Here is a 17,409-nt window from a genome sequence, read left to right as displayed (position 1 = left end):
GTACAAAGCTGGTGGATACCTGGAAACAGACTTTTAGGAAAGGTTATAGTCACCATAAGAGTGGTAAAACTCAAACGTGCCTGGGATAAACACAAAGCAACCTTACTAACAGAGAGAGAAGAGAACCAGTCCAGGACACAGAACAGACTAGACAGGTACAAAGGGTCAGTCTGGACGGATAGAGTGGCCCCTTTCGGTTTTCTTCTTCTGAGATTATATGTACGTATGAATACCTTTTAGTTCATTAAAATGTTCTGTTTCAGAGGCAGCAGGAATCAGCAGGCCTTAGGAATGCATGGACGAACAAGACCCAGTGTAGGCCATAATTAGGCCTTCTGTAAACAGGCTGACGGCAGCCTTGGTGCCATCTCAGAGGGGGTAGGAAGTGAGATGATGCTGGACACTTCATGAAGGGGAGGTAGGGAAAGAGAGATGCTGGACATCTGAGTGGGGGAGGATTACAGACGTAGAGTGTTGCTGGACACCTCAGGGAAGGGAGGTAGGGAAAGAGAGATGCTGGACATCTGAGTTGGGAAGGATTACAGACGTAGAGTGTTGCTGGACACCTCAGGGAGGGGAGTTAGGGAAAGAGAGATGCTGGACATCTGAGTGGGGGAGGATTAGAGAAGCAGAGAGATGCTGGTCACCTGAGTGAGAAAAGGTAGGGAAAGACTAAGAGAGATGCTGGACACCTTGGGGAGAGGAGGTAGGGAGGGGAGATGCTGGATATAGGGGAGGGAGTCTTCAACTGCCTCTTGGTGGGAAGGTTCACCTAGGGTGTTGGATGTTCTTGGGCAGGACCAGCCTCTGAGCAGATTTTATTTTTTTATGTGAATTGAAAAGCCCTGCCACATTAGGACCAGGTGTTCCAAAGTGGTTTTGAGGTGATCTCACATATCTTTGCAATAAATGAAAAGATGGTATTAGGTTGGGACCAGCTGCAATGGGGGAAAAGAAGCAGTTTCGAAAAGGTTTCAGGTCACAACTTATCATGCCAGGGCAGGAAATCCCCACTGGGTATAAGGTTATGGGATATGTGTAGCACTCGAATAGCTGTGTGTACTGGAGGTTCCCAAGCATGAGATTTAGTGAAGGTGTTTGTAATTAGTGTGAGTCAAGAGACCCCTAGAGGTTCTAGTCTTAAGAACAGCAATTTCACATCTGCAGAGCAGTGAAAGAGCAAAATCCAAATTAAACAATATTTCATGTAATATTTACCCAGCCCTGGAGCTGATATTAGAGAATAACATGGGGACAAATTTGGTCCCGTCCCCAGAGGAACTCAAATTCCCCTTCCCTGTAAGTTTTGTCACTGTCCTTGTCCCTGTCCCATTCCTGTAAGCTCTGCCTTAACCGCACAAGCCTCGAACACTTTGATTTGAAAGTGTTTAAGGCTTGTGCAGATGAGGATGGAGCTTAGGCATTGGTGGAATGAGGCATTATGACATCACAATCGGAGCTCTAGAATGTTGCTACTTAGGATTTGAAAGTGTTTGAGGCTTATGCAGATGAGGACGGAGCTTAGGCATTGGTGGAATGAGGCATTATGACATCACAATCTGAGCTCTAGAATGTTGCTGCTTATGCTTTTAAAGTGTTTGAGGCTTGTGCAAATGAGGACGGAACTTGCAAGGATGGGATGGGAAAATGAGTTCCCACGGTAGAGATTTCTACTGTGGCCCGGAGCGCTAAATGCACTGACGCTGCTCATAGGAAGAGCATTCAGTGCTCCGGGCCATGGTAGGTACCTCTACCGCGGCTTAGTAAAAGGAGGGGGAAGGGGGGTGTTAAGATAGGACATCCCGTTTGCTGTCCTAACTTTTCCCCCCTTTTGCATAACCGCAAAAGTGTTTTTTAGCGCTGGCCGGTGCGCTGAATGCTCTGCACTGCTCCTGATGCGCATAGGAACCCCGTGAATGTCAGGAGCAGCTCAGAGCATTCAGCGCACCAGCCAGAACTAAAAAACTCTTTTGCGGTTATGTAAACGGGGGGTTTTATGCAGTTACTTAGCCAGTTAGCAGCCTGATAATTGCCGTTAACTGGTTAAGTAGGTGCTCTGTTTAGTGGCAATATGCAGTGGCTGATTATGAGTATCAGATGCTGGGTGCTGAGCAGGGTTTAACCAGACAGAAACCTCTCCTGCCCGGTTAAACCCTTTAGAATATCAGGCTTTTTTTTTTTTAACATATCTTTATTGATAACTGAAAGCATAACACAATAACAAAATATATGTGCAAAACGGTGTATGCCTGATGGATTTGGATGTATAGTGCAGTGGATTGATTTTTTAAAATAAAGTTATTAAGGTATGTACTGGACTTTAAAATATTAGCAAACAAAGACGTAAAATGGTTGAATGTTGTCATTTAGGGGTCAGAGGCCTGATTGTATAACAAGAGACCTATATGACGTCTATATTATAAAGTATAAAGTTTCATTAAAATTTGATTGAACGCTTGTAAGAGATTTACAAGTTTAAAAATAGGGGATACAAAATTATAAATTAAATCATAAGAACATAAGCAATGCCTCTGCTGGGTCAGACCTGAGGTCCATCAGTGATCCTCTATTTATACCCTTCTATCCCCTTTTCCAGCAGGAAATTGTCCAATCCTTTCTTAAACCCCAGTACCGTACTCTGCCCTATTACGCCCTCTGGAAGCGCATTCCAGTTGTCCACCACTCGTTGGGTAAAGAAGAACTTCCTAGCATTCGTTTTGAATCTGTCCCCTTTCAACTTTTCCGAGTGCCCTCTTGTTCTTTTATATCCCTTCACTGGCTTCCCGTCTAGTGGAGGATCCAATTTAAGTGTGCAAGTGTAATTTTCAAAATTCTATATGGTGTTTTTTTTCTCCTTTAGTCTCTGTTACGTTTAACTCACAAGAAATCTCTAACTCTATGAGTTCTCAGAAATTCAAACTTGGCTTTCCCACTGTTAGGAAAATAAAATCTTTGACCAATTTTTGTCGATCATTTCCTTTTTTATTCGTAAAAATTTGGAACGACCTTCCATCTATAGTTAGAGTTATCTCTCACTTACCCATTTTTCGTAAAGCACTGAAGACATATCTATGTCAGAAATTTACTAATGGCTCTTCTTCTTTAAATAATAAACCATAAAAGATAAAATTTTTGACATAAAAGATACAGTTTCTGCTCTAATCTCTTGTATATTTTATTATTATTTTGTTAACCGAGTCGAGCCCTTTTGTAGGGATGAATTGGTATATACAATCAAAGATTAGATTAGATCATATTACACCTGTCCTCTACGGACCCACTGCTGGCAACTGCCAGACACAACTGTGCTTAGACAGGCGTTTTCCTAATTCCTATAACGAGACCTCAGTCTCCACAAAGTGCAGCTCATTGTCCATGTACAGGTGGTTAAGAAGGAGCGAGGCGAGGACACGTTGATGGGATATGTCCTTGTCGCCAGACTGGTTTTCACATACAGCAGCTGGATTTCTTTTCATTTTCTGATCTTAAATTCACCTCTTTATGCGTCAGGAGATCTTCGTGTGCTTTCAGTGACCTGAGCAGGAAAACAAGCACACTCGAGTTATCAAGAGGAATTTAAAATCAATTATTCTGTAAAGAAGCTCAATTGTTCACCAAGACCTGAAGTTCTGGGATTGCACAACTCATGAGACTGATATAAGGTTATAAGGCCTTCAAACCGTGGTGATCGCAGTCCACTTCCAAGAGAAAGAAGGTCCACAGTACTAAAACTAACGACACAGCTTAGCACTAATCAACAAATCTCACTGGGTTTCAAAGTTTCCATATAAGGGGCTGCTGTAAAGTACTCAGCCCAACCAACAAAGTTGGAGCAGCCTCCATCGAGGACTATGTACTTAGTCCAATGATTTTGCCACTTTTTTAGTTCTGTACTTTTCCGATGAAGTGAAAAAAAAAAGTAGAAAATCACTGGACCAAGTGTATAGGCCTCGGTGGAAACTGCCCCGACTTTGTTTGTTGGGCTGAGAACTTTTCAGAGGTCCCTCATAGTCAGTTTCCATTATCGTCAGTCTTCTATTTTTCATTACCACTAAACTTATGAGTGCAATCTGCTTCTAATCACGCTTACATGCCACCTAGGTGTAGACACCTACCTCGAAATGGTAGGCTTTTACCAAGTTAGGTGCCTAGCTTAAATTTTTTAAATTGGCTTAATCAGCACTGATAAGTGAAAGCACCATTAAAAACCAATCAAAAAAATTATTTTTAAAAAATTAATTTGCCGGTACATAAGAACATAAGAAATGCCGCTCTTCGGTCAGACCCGTGGTCCATCGGGCCCAGCAGTCCGCTCACGTGGCGGCCCTCTGGTCAAAGACCAGCGCCCTAACTGAGACTAGCCCTACCTGCTGAACCAGAACGTACGCAGTTTGGGCGTTGGTCTTTGACCAGAGGGCCGCCGCGTGAGCGGACAGCTGGGCACGATGGACCACTGGTCTGACCCAGCAGGGGCATTTCTTATGTTCTTATGTACCGGCAAATTAATTTTTAAAAAATAATTTTTTTTGATTGGTTTTTAATGGTGCTTTCACTTATCAGTGCTGATTAAGCCAATGAAAAAAATTTAAGTTAGGTGCCTCGATCGGCTGGGTGCACCAATCAAGGCACCTAACTGTGAGCATCTTTTGTAGAATCAGGACCCAAATCCCCTTGCGCTGGCTCTGATCCACTGAAGATGCAGTGCAATTCCGGTGAAACTCGCCAATTTTCCTAGTCATTTGAAATGACCCCAGGAGAATTCTATACAGAGGTCCAGAATTAACAAGAACGGGGGTTTGGTTTTGCAGTTGAGAAATCTTAGCTTGCAAAACTGTCAAGATTACCATGTTTTCTTAATCTTTGTAAAAGGCTTAGATCTAACCAATGGGCAGCATATCAAGTGTAAGTAAAAACGGAAATGCCCTGCCTCATCAGACTTCTAAACTGGAACTCACTGGAATTACTGGCAAGGGGACTGCAGGAGTGGACGGTCAACTGTTTTCACTTCTTCCTTCAGTCCCACTCAGGGCAGGATTAACCAATAGGCCAAGGAGGCACGTGCCTAGGACTCGAAATGGATCAGGGGGCCCCGATGAAGGAGGGCATCAACATTGTTTTTTTCCAAACGGCGATGGGCCCCTCCAGCATCGATCGGCAATGCGGCCCCCTCCCCTCCCCCCATCGACGGAATGTAAGACAAGCAAAGCCACGCGGGTAAGAAAGGCAACGGGAACTGTAATTGTGCAAGCGGTGCTGCGTGCCCAGAGCTTCCCTCTGACGCAGCTTCCTGTTTCCGCCTGGGCGTATGGTGGGGTGGGGTGGGGTAGGGCAGGAGGGCCCAGTGCACTTGTGTGCCTAGGGGCCCTCGATGAATTAATCCTGCCCTGGTCCCACTTTCCATAGCCAGCACTTGCAGAGATACCACTGACAAACACACAGAACTGGAGCAAGGGTACTGGGGACACTAGATAACACATCGGCCTTATCCCCCCCCCCCCTTCGATTAACTTTCAGAACTCTAGCACCTCCCCCAAGATCTTGGTATTAAACAATCATAATCATTCCATCACCAACCCTGTCATAATGAGGAAAGACTAAAACGGTTGGGGCTCTTCAGCTTGGAAAAGAGACGGCTGAGGGGAGATAGGAATGAAGTCTACAAAATCCTGAGTGGAGTAGAACGGGGACAAGTGGATCGATTTTTCGCTCCGTCAAAAATCACAAAGACTTGGGGGGCCACTCGATGAAACTGCAGGGAAATACTTTTAAAACCAATAAGAGGAAATATTTTTTTTCACTCAGAGAATAGTTAAGCTCTGGAATGCGTTGCCAGAGGATGTAGTAAGAGTGGATAGCGTAGCTGGTTTTAAGAAAGGTTTGAACAAGTTCCTGGAGGAAAAGTCCATAGTCTATTGAGAAAGACATGAGGGAAGTCACCTGGATCGGTAGCTTAGAATGTTGCTACTCTGTGGGTTTTGGCCAGATACTAGTGACTTAGATTGGCCACCTTTCTCCAAACCTTTCTTAAAACCAACTACGCTATCCGCTCTTACCACAACCTCTGGCAATGCGTTCCGGAGCTTAATGGCGTCTTTACAGTGGAAGAGATTGAGCCGGGGACTCACCTGGCTAAGTGAGTCATGGCCTCGGAGACATTGGAACCAGCAGCTGCACTGCATTCAAAGAACAATAGGTTGTGGTCCTGAAAAAGAAAAGCAGACACCCCACCCCCAACCACCCAGAAACCTGATGTGAATACATATTCCACAAACGATCTATCATTAGCATGTTACTAGTAAACAGATCTCACTGCATAAAATATAGGGTTGCCAGATTTTACGATCTCCACCCCAGGCCCGCCCTAGCTCCAGCCCCCGCTGCCTGCTTTGGTCGGGCAGGAGGCAATCCGCACATGCGGATGCGGATTGAGAGGAGGCTTTTCAAAACCCATTCAAAATGCCGGGTTTTGAAAAGCTGTCCGGAGGACATGTCCTGAGAAATCCGGACGTCTGGGAACATATAAAACAGGACCTGCTTGCATATACCCTCCCTCCAAATTCTTATAGGTTACCCAAAGATAAGAATGCAATTTTGGGTACGAATTGCAAATCTTCATGTATGTTATTTGGTCAATAAGTGATAACAATCAATTACTGTCGTTAGCAAGCGCTTGTTGGCAATCATTAGCAGTTACACGACCTGCCCTGTGCCCTTATTGCATATCTAACTTATCTCGTGCCCAACTCCAAAGGAGGTGTGGCTAGGGGAGGGGCATAGGTGGGCTGTGACGTTCCTTGGATTTAGGTGTGCATTTATAGAATACTTGTGTATCCTCACCCAGCTGACAGTAGGTGGACACAATGATTTGCACTGGCCTTTTGGCTGACATAACTGCTCGTGCCCAAAGTATGGCGTGAAATTACGAGGGGCCGTCTCCATCGAGGGCTATGCACTAAGTCCAGTGATTTTTCCACTTTTTTTAAGTTCTGTATTTTTTCGACCAAATGAGAAAAATGGAAAATCACTGGACTAAGGGGCTGATTCTATAAACGGCGCCAAAATCAACCAGTGCCTAGAAAACTGGCATCGATCACACTTAAGCGCCATTTACCAAATCGCAGCTAGCGGCATCTACGTGAAAACTCAGGCACCCGAAATGTAGGCCAGGGTTTTAAGGGCCTACATTTGAGGTGCCTACGTTTTTGGAGAATCGCACTTAGTGGGGCCTAAATCACGTTCCGCCTATAGAAAAGCCCACTTAAGCATTAGACGCCGCTAAGCGCCATATGATAGGCGCCTATCTCCAAATTAATTTTTTCCCCAATTATTGAGGTATTTTACCAATTAACCCCCCCTTCACAAAACGGTAGCATGATTTTTTAGCGCTAGCCGCGGCGGTAACAGCTCCAATGCTCATGGGAATTCTATGAGTGTTGGAGCCGTTACCGCCACGCTACAGTTTTGTAAAAGGGGGGAGGCGTAAGTTAGGCATCTAAGAGGCATTCTTTGTAGAATCAACCCCTAGGTGTATAGCCCTCGATGGAAAGTGCCCCAACTTTATTGGCTGGGCTAAAAACTTTTCAAGCGGCCCCTCATACACTCTACGTTAATATTCTATAAAGACAGTTCTGTGTCAAACTGCCTTTGTAGAATTTGCACTTACACCCCCCTACCCCCCGCAATTCTATAAAAAGCGCCAAAAATAATCGAATTGAATAACAAGCCAATTGGCACAAATAATTGGAATCACAGGGGTCCTTTAACTTAACTGCCGTGAGCGTCAGCAGGCACTCACCGCATGTTAAAATAGCTTATCGCAGGACATGTGTTGACGTCCCAAGGTAACTTTGGCAATTTGAACGCACACACCGCACGCTAAGAAAATATTTTTTTCATTTTCTGGCAAGGGGCGTGTTTGGGGGTGGAGAGTTGGCAGGGCAGTGCTAATGGTGAGGCATCGCCATGCGCTAATTGATTAGCATGGGGATAGCAAGGGAGCCCTTGGCAGTAGAGGCTCACGTGGTAAGTTTTTTTGTGATGGATAAACACCAAAAGTGAAGCAAAGGAATATTTCATCTTCAATGATGATATCCAAAACATTCACCCAAGCCCTTTAAATCTCTATGGGCTTTGGGGCAGGGCAGGATTAACTAACAGGCCCAGTCGGCACGTGCCTAGGGCCCGAAATGGTCAGGGGGGCCTGATGAAGGAGGACATCAACATTGTTTTTTCCAAACGGCGATGGGCACCTCCAGCATCGATCGGCAACGCGGCCCCACCCCCCCCGACCAGCAACGCGGGCCCCCCCATCGACGGAAAGTATGACAAGCAAGCAACGCGGGTAAGAAAGGCAATGGGAACTATAATTTTGCAAGCGGTGCTGCTTGCCCAAAGCTTCCCTCTGACGCAGCTTCCTGTTTCCGCCTGGGCGCATGGTGGGGTGGGGCAGGGGGCCCAGTGTACTTGTGTGCCTAGGGGCCCTCGATGAATTAATCCTGCCCTGCTTTGGGGCCGTTACCGCGCGGCTTTGTAAAAGAGGCCCTCATTGTATCTATATACAGCATATGCTGGCTGTAAATTACGTAAAGGGGGAAAAAGACCTCAGACTCCCCTCAACTCATTTCAAACAAGAATGCCAATCAATTGAACGGGATATCTCTTTAATCATCGGTCTTAAAAAAATTTTTTTTTTTTTTTTTTAACCCTATGAATTTGTTTTTGTTCTATATTTACTATCAAAATACTTGACAAAATCAAAGAAAAGAAGACTTAGCTTAATTACAGAAATCCTGACCCCCAACGGGTCCCGTTTCACCCTAGGCTTCTTCGGGAGATCCGTGAAAACAGTTGAACACCGGTGCTGCCCGTGTATCATCCCTCAGAACTTATCCAAGCTTAGTCTTTCGTGAAAACAAAGGCGACGCTCTTATCCCAGCGCAATCACCGGACTATTGTGGCTTCATCAGCGCTGCTGCGGCATGCCGGTATCACGCCTCTACCAATGGTGCCTCAGTTGGTCCGTTGGGATCGGGATTTCTGCAATTAAGCTAAGCCCTTTTTCTTTTTCGATTTGATTTTGGAGGGGTGCCAGCAGGGAAGAGGGCCGGAGAGAACGAGAAGCCACGAGAGGCGCGTCCTGTAGGCAGTCAGCCGGCGCCGGCTCCTCCTCCCCAGCGTGCCGCGGCACACCTGAAATCTCAGGAGGCACACTAGTGTGCCGCGGCACCCAGTTTGCGATGTACTGGTCTAGTGGTTTGCATTACGTGAGAGGCCTTGCTCATACGACACAGTCTCAGATTTTCTGCTCTGGGAAGAAAACTTGAAATTTCTGATTCAGAACAAAATTTAAACAGAATATAATGGTGTCTACTGACTGAAGAGTAGAACCAGATTAGATATCAGCCTATAGAAAGCTGGGAATGAGCAAAAAAAGCTGTTAAGAAGGGAGACCCTGAGCGGAGCTTCAAGAGATAAAGGTAGCCTAATAGAGCAGTGAGTTCAGACACAGAAAAGCCAGGGTTCAAATCCCACTGTAGCACTTAACCTTCTACTACCTCAGGTGCAAAATTAGATTGCAAATCTTTTACAGACAGGGAAGTACCATGAACTACTACTGAAAAGGACCAAACAGAAGAGGGAACCAGTCTATTAGATTTGGAGGTCCGAAGTTACCTTTCTCACAAGAGTTGAAAAGTCAGAATACTCACCACTTCCCAGGATGTCTGGAAGAGGCAGGTGACCACCCTGCCTAGGCCTGGGGGCAGGGAAGACACCAAAATAGTGTGAGCTTATCCAAGAGCAATAGATTAGTTTACTCAAGAAGCAAACACCAGCTTCACCCTAGCAGGGTAGGGTGGTTGTGGATGGAAACCTTGGCATCTCCCATGTGGCACTCGGGGGATAATATTCTCATGTAGCTCTCAGTGAACTCCCACCGTCATTGACTGATCCGACTGTTTGACTCCTTAGGCCACCAGATGTTGAAAAGATTTCCCCATTTCTACTGCAGGGTAAGTTAGTGCGGATGGTACCACCACAAAGGGAGACAGACAGGAAAGGGGCAAAGGGCATTTACCAGGGACAAGGGACAAGGTCTCAAATTCCAGACAGGTGTGCCCCCTACCTCGGCCAGCCGCTTTCCTTCATGGATTGGCACCTGCCTCTCAGACTCACAGTCAGTTTTGTTCCCAAGAAGGAGAGTCAACACCTCATCTCCCGCTTTCTCCTGAAAACAAAATCGCATACCGTTAAAGACCGAGAAGAAGGAGGGTTTGAAGCCAGATGGAGGAATCCTGTGTACATGCATAAGAACATACATAGTATATGATGGCAGTTAAAGACCTGTTTGGTCTATGCAGTCTACCCAACTAGACGGTCAAAGCCCATCTAGGTGGCCTTGTAAGTAGGGTTGCCCCCAGGCTCGCCCATCTGTGCCCCAGTCCTGCCCTAGCTTTGCCCCCTACTGCTTGCTTTAGTTGGGCAGGAGGCAATCCACGCATATGCAGATATTATGTGATGACATCACGTGCACACAAGCGTGCGCGTGATGTCATTGCATGGTATCCGCACTTGCGCGGATTGTCTCCTGCCCAATGGGATTGAGAGGAGGCTTTTCAAAACCTGAATAACGTGCCCATCCACATCTGTCCAGCCATAATCAGGGTCCTGGCTCTATTTCCCCAGTCCCATCCCACCACCCTCTGTTTAAAAAATATCTCCTGATGTTACTGTCCTGCAACCTCAATTCGTGACCTCTAGCGCTGCCGTTTCCCCTTCCCTGAAACAGATTTGTTTCGATTTTAATTCCTGCCTAGGTCATCATTTCTGCTTTTTTTTACCTGGATGCAATCAATCCAGTAGTGCACAGCCATAAATGTGGGCCTCGAGGTGATATCGTACATCACAACCACACCATCTGCCTTCCTGAAGAACTGTTTGGTGATGCTGTGGTACCTGTAGAAGCCCATTGCCGGAAACCATCAGTACCAAAGTACACAAATGACATGCAAAACACAACGACCTTCTTGTTTCCACTCCGAAACAGCATCAGAGAACAACAAAGGGCTCCTTTTACAAAGCTGAGCTGGCGTTAGTTCTAGCCGTGTAGCGCGGGTTTAGCGCACACTAAAATTCTGCGTGCGCTAAAAACGCTATTGCAGCTTAGTAAAAGGAACCCAAAGTTTCATTTCATCATTTTAGGGCATACAAAATGGTTGAAGCACAGACGAGGATGAAACGGAAAACAAATTTACTACAAGATGAAAGAAAGAAAATGAAAGAAACGAAAATTGTTTCCAATTCACACCCCCAAAAAACCAAGGGCTCCTTTTACAAAGCTGAGCTGGCGTTAGTTCTAGCTGTGTAGCGCGGGTTTAGCGCACGCTAAAATTCTGCGTGCGCTAAAAACGCTATCGCAGCTTAGTAAAAGGAACCCAAAGTTTCATTTCATCATTTTAGGGCATACAAAATGGTTGAAGCACAGACGAAGATGAAACGGAAAACAAATTTACTACAAGATGAAAGAAAGAAAATGAAAGAAATGAAAATTGTTTCCAATTCACACCCCCAAAAAACCAAGGGCTCCTTTTACAAAGCTGAGCTGGCGTTAGTTCTAGCTGTGTAGCGCGGGTTTAGCGCACGCTAAAATTCTGCGTGCACTAAAAACGCTATCGCAGCTTAGTAAAAGGAACCCAAAGTTTCATTTCATCATTTTAGGGCATACAAAATGGTTGAAGCACAGACGAGGATGAAACGGAAAACAAATTTACTACAAGATGAAAGAAAGAAAATAAAAGAAACAAAAATTGTTTCCAATTCACACCCTCAAAAAACCAAGGACTCCTTATATCAAGGCGCGCTACGGGGGTTAGCGCGTCGGACATTTCATCACGCGTTAACCCCCGCGGCAGCCTAAAATCCTAACGTCTCGTCCATGGAGGCGTTAGGTACTAGCGCGGCAGGCGGTTTAACAGAGCCATGGTGAGGCCTCACTTGGAGTACTGTGTTCAGTTTTGGAGACCACACTACCGAAAGGACGTGCTGAGGATCGAGTCGGTTCAGCGAACGGCCACCAGGATGGTCTTGGGGCTCAAGGATCTCACGTATGAAGAAAGATTTAAAAAATTGCGGCTTTACTAACTTGAGGAAAGAAGAGAACGGGGAGATATGATTGAAACATATAAGTACATCACGGGACGCATCGAGTCAGAAGATAATATCTTCTGGCTCATGGGACCCTCGACCACCAGAGGGCATCGGCTGAAAATCAGGGGAGGGAAGTTTCATGGCGACTCCAGGAAGTACTTCTTCACCGAAAGAGTGGTGGATCATTGGAACAGACTCCCACTCCAGGTGATAAAGGCCAGCAGCGTGACGGATTTTAAGAAAAAATGGGATACTCACGTGGGATCTTTAAGGAAGTAAATTCAGGGGGGGGGATACTTGGAATGGGCAGACTTGGTGGGCTATAGCCCTTTTCTGCCGCTTTTTTCTATGTTTCTATAGTCTCTTCTCTTAAAGCCAAAAATTGCTTTCTCCGTTCTTGGGTGGATTTGGTGACATCTTGGTATGCGACCCCCTTTGTGTTTTTAAAAGGTGAGGGGGGGGGAGCTTCAGAAAGGGGTGGGGTGAAAGGGAGGACCTCCTGGCCCACGTGGACCCCCTAAAGCAGAAGATTTTTAAATGAAGGGGGAGATGCTAGATGGGAGAGCATTTGACGGGTGGGGAAATTGGGGGAGGGGCATAGAGAAGAATCAGGAGCCCCCTTCTTAATTTCTGCCCTGGGCCCCAACATGTCTAACACCAACTGTTCAGCACTGACCCAGAAGTACTATCTGGTTAGCAGTCAGATTCGGAGCCTAACTAGATAACTAACCAGTTTTACTCTCCTAACTTTACCCAGGTAGAGGTCTGATTATTGCACTGGCTAGAAAAGGCCAGCGTGGTCAGAGGACAAATTCAGTGGCCCTTTCAGAATTTTTGCCCTATAACCTGTGCGAACACTGCACAAGTTGGCAAAGGCTTCATGATATGCCATGGGTCTGTATTGGCATCTTTTGCAGACAACATAGAGATGGCTAGCTTGTACATTTTAAGAAAACCTTGCCATGATGAGGAGGGGCTGTGAAAAATCTGCAGAGACATGCCTGTCCCACCCACCGCAGCAGCATGCTGAAGAGAGGAATGGGAACTTGGGTGGGGGGGCTCACCCCTCCCCATTCCAGGCTCTCTTTTGGACTGTGATGACACCTGCAGATTCCCTGTGGGCCAACAGATTTCCCTGTGCATCCTACCTTTCTTGACCAGCTGTGTCCCACAGCTGTAGGGCAAATCTCCTGCTGTCCACAGTGAGAGTTTTGATCCGGTAATCCAGCCCTAGGGGACAGGGGATATCTGAAGTCATTTCTGCTTTGCTTTAATTTCTCAGATCGTAATCGAATTTAAAATAAGAACATAAGAACATGAGAATTGCCATATTGGGACAGACTGAAGGTCCACCAAGACCAGTATCCTGTTTCCTTTTTTTTTTAGTTCAATATTTTTTATTGATTTTTTTGAAAAAATATAAGAAACAGTTCAAGTACATGGTATCAAAATATAAAACAAAACATTTAGTATAACAAATATTCAGTTACATTGTGCAATGTAGAATTGAATCGTTTTAAAAGATCTAAAGTACTAGGACTGTTCATGAAAAAATAGTAAAAGAAAAGATAAGAGGAAAGAGAAATTGAAGGAAGAAAAAAAAAAAATTAAAATTAAATGAGGAAAAAAGATGAAGGTAAAGAAAAAGAAGAGGAAGAGGAAGAAAAAGAAGAGAGGAGTGTCTATGAAATAGATTGAACATATATATCATAAATTTGAATCATATGCTTATGAAAAGAAAAATATAATTCGACTTTCCAGTATCCTGTTTCCAATAGTGGCCAACCCAGGTCCCAAGTCCCTAGCTAGATCCCAAGTAGTAAAACAGATTGTATGCTGTTTAACCTCGGAATAAGCAGTGGATTTCCCCAAGCCATCTCAACAATAGCCTATGGACTTCTCTTTTAGGAAATTAGCCAAACCTTTTTTAAACCCCGCTAAGCTAACTGATTTCACCACATTCACTGGCAATGAATTCCAGAGTTAAATTACATGTTGTGTGAAGAAATATTTTTTTTCCGGTTTCTTTTAAATCTACTACTTAGTAGCTTCATCGCATGTCCCCTAGTCCTAGTATTTTTTGGAAAGAGTGAACAAGCGATTCATATCTACCCTTTCCACTCCACTCTGTATTTTATAGACCTCTATCATATCACCCCTGAGCAGTAAATTTATTCAGTGTTGGACTGATGTCAATCCAGACAGCAAAATTAGCACATTTCTTTGTAGTCCATCGGTCAAGGGCATGGGGTTAGGTGAAGAGGTATGTTTTTATTGCTTTTCTAAAGTTGAGGAGTCCTTCAAGGGATCTGATCTGTGGGGGCAGTCGATAATGACACGTAATTTTAATTAAACGGGTAAGTTGAAACTACCTTTAGTCTTTGGCACAAAGAGTAAATTAATCTGCATTCAGCCTTCTAATGCTTCATAAACAGGAATCCAAATATGAACAGAAGGCAAGGCAAAGAGGAAAGTGAAAAATCAAGATGAGACTCCTACACAGGAAGCAAGAAACTGGACAAGACACAGGAGACTAGACAAAAACCATAGCATCAAGCATGAAGAAGGGCTGATATGCCAAAAGCTCTCTGGACTGGTCCCTGCAGGGCCAATCAAGAGACACAAGAGCACACACCCATCAAGCCACCAGGTACCCAAATCCTCCTAGGGAGACCATCACTCAGGATTGCACAGTTCTAACTCTAACCTAGTGTTCTTCAACCACCGGTCCATGGACCAGTGCCGGTCCACAGAAATTTCCTGCCGGTCCACAGGGCCAGCATGTGCATCAGGCCCAAAACAGTGTTCTTTAACCGCCAGTCCACGGTGCGATTGATGCAGCGTTATCTTCGAGCCAGCTCTCTCTTCCTAACTGATTCAGTGCTCAAAGCCACGGGCAGTGGCTCCTAAGGGCATCCTGTGCCTGAACCGGAAGCCTTCTCTCTGAAGTTGCAACGTCAGAGGGAAGGCTTCCAGATGAGGCAAGGGATGTGCAAGATGCAATTAGTACTATTATGGGGGTGGGGTCTGAGGTGGAGATTGAGTAGAGATGGGTGGGGTCTGGCCCACAACTTAGACCCATGTTCTTCAACTGCTGGTCCACGGACTGATGCCGGTCCACAGAATAATTCTTTTATTTCTGCCGGTCCATAGGTGTAAAAAGGTTGAAAAACACTGCTCTAACCAACACAATGCCCTATGTTATTCAGTGGAGACCTGTTCAATGTAAGGTTGCAAATCAAATCTAGAAGATAGAGCCAAAGGCACCGTTCTCTCTAAGCTAAGCAGAAATCTTCCACCGACTGTCGTATCAGAGGGGGATGCTGTTTCACTATCACAGTTTTCTGTAGGACTCCATAGTGTGGGACTGTAAGTCAATAATAAACTTGGAACCTGCTCATCTAGGTTACCAGACATCCGGGAAAACCAGGATATGTCCTCTGGATAGATGGGAAGGGAAGACATGGAAAAGTAGATAGATTTTAAGAAAGCAGAAAAATGGAAGAAAGTTGAATGTTAAAAGATAATGCTACAGATGGATGTAGGGCAGGAAGTGAAGGAGAAAAAAAGCAACAAATGGATAAGGTGGCCCTGGATACACAGTTAAGAGCACAGACAGAAGGACGTGCAGCTAGAGACTGGGAAATGATGATTAGAAAAATACAATCACCAGACAACAAAGGTAGGGGAAATTTAGTGATTGAAAGGTGTCGGTTTTGAGAATTTACATCTGCTGTCTATATTTTGCACTGTTCAGGAAGAAATGCATTTGTTTCTATTTCTCTGGGTTTGTGCTGCAAGCAGAGTCTTGCCTCTTAGGGTTTCATTTGTATGTATTAGTATTTTAAATCTGCGGTCCTGTATTTGCATAGGGGTTATCTGTGTTCTGCATGTATGATCAAGGCCAGGTGTTCTGGTAGCAATGAATGTTGAGAAGCATACAGTGTGCTTTGTGTAGTTTAATTTTCTGGCTAACCATTATGTGTTGTTAATAAGATTATATTGTGTGTATATATGAAAAATGAATGGAAAAAATGGTATTACAATTAGTACTATTATGGAGGCGGGGTCTGGGGCAGAGCTTAGGTGGGGTATGGGGCGGGAGCTTGATTGGGGTCTGGGGGTGGAGCTTTTGGGCCCTCCCAAACAAAAAAGCGTTCCGCTGCCTATGGAACAAACAGTAGCAGATCAAATGCAGAAAAATTCAACAAGTATTCCCAAATCTCTGATTGGACTGGCAGATTTGAAATAGAGAAAAGAGTTCACTGTGGGTCTGTTTCCTAAAAGTGTTCTCCTAACTTGGGGGCAGTCCTATAACACAGGTGCTAGCTTTTAGGTAAATGTTTAGAATAATGCTAAAAATGCCAAAATTCCTCAATTACCTGCTTAAATATTGCAAGGGTGACAAATAAATGATATAAGACATGGGACGACTTCCCTATGAGGAAAGGCTCTAGGGCTCTTCAGCTTGGAGAAGAGATAGCTCAGGGGTGATATGATAGAGGTCTATAAAATACTGAGTGGAATGGAAAGTCTGGCTGTGAATCGCTTGTTCACTCTTTCCAAAAATACTAGGACTAGGGGGCATGCAGTGAAGCTACTAAGTAGTAGATTTAAAACAAACCGGAGAAAATATTCCTTCACTCATTGTGTAATTAAACTCTGGAATTTGTTGCCGGAGAATGTGGTGAAATCAGTTAGCTTTTCAGGGTTTAAAAAAGGTTTGGATAATTTCCTAAAAGAGAAGTCCGTCGGGGGAGTCTATGGACCCGATATTCAGCTGGCAGGAAGTGCTTTTGCTGCCTGCTGCCAGAGTTAAGTCTAGATATTCAGTGCTGGGCCATTTCCAGCGACTGGTTAGTCAGGGCCTTAGTGGCTAAAGATAGGCCTGCTATTTTTACGGCCTATTGCAGCTGCTAAACATAACCGATTTGGTGCTGAATATCCACGCCCAACTGGCTATGTTGTGAGATATAGCCACTGATCACAAATTTGCAGTGGGAGATAGCCAGTTATCTCCCGCTGAATATCTGCGGTTAGGTGTCTATATGCTATTTAACCAGCCAGGAGCTGTTCTTGGCCGGTTAAATAGTTCTGAATATTGGGGAGTATGTCTCAGTTCTGCCTCATGACCAATCATCTCAAATTCCAGACATGGGCTGCTTATCAGGGCTTTGACTCCTTCCCAATCACTGACAGCAAGAGCAAAGATCTCTTTAATGGCTATCATGGTTTACATTCTGGTCAGTGGGATTGGATTGAATT

The 17,409-nt window shown here is 44.9% G+C and overlaps 1 protein-coding gene across 2 annotated transcripts in view; it reads right to left on the bottom strand.

The window, feature by feature from the left end:
* Positions 1–2,855: 2,855 nt before the first annotated feature.
* The window catches only part of RAB44 (RAB44, member RAS oncogene family), a 53,715-nt gene continuing 39,161 nt past the window's right edge, over positions 2,856–17,409 (bottom strand). For both annotated transcript variants that reach the window (XM_033917367.1, XM_033917366.1), the window contains exons 12-16: positions 13,293–13,374; positions 10,839–10,953; positions 10,124–10,225; positions 6,126–6,202; positions 2,856–3,535 (exon numbers count right to left, since the gene is read on the bottom strand). In XM_033917367.1, coding sequence (XP_033773258.1) covers positions 3,448–3,535; positions 6,126–6,202; positions 10,124–10,225; positions 10,839–10,953; positions 13,293–13,374 — 464 coding nt within the window. In that variant the 3' untranslated portion in view covers positions 2,856–3,447. The remainder of the gene's footprint in view (positions 3,536–6,125; positions 6,203–10,123; positions 10,226–10,838; positions 10,954–13,292; positions 13,375–17,409) is intronic.

The sequence above is a fragment of the Geotrypetes seraphini genome, chromosome 13 (genome assembly GCF_902459505.1).
Source record: "Geotrypetes seraphini chromosome 13, aGeoSer1.1, whole genome shotgun sequence".
Taxonomy (NCBI): Eukaryota; Metazoa; Chordata; class Amphibia; order Gymnophiona; family Dermophiidae; genus Geotrypetes; species Geotrypetes seraphini.
The sequence above is the reverse complement of the archived record's forward strand: the minus strand, read 5'-3'. Positions and strand labels throughout refer to the sequence as shown.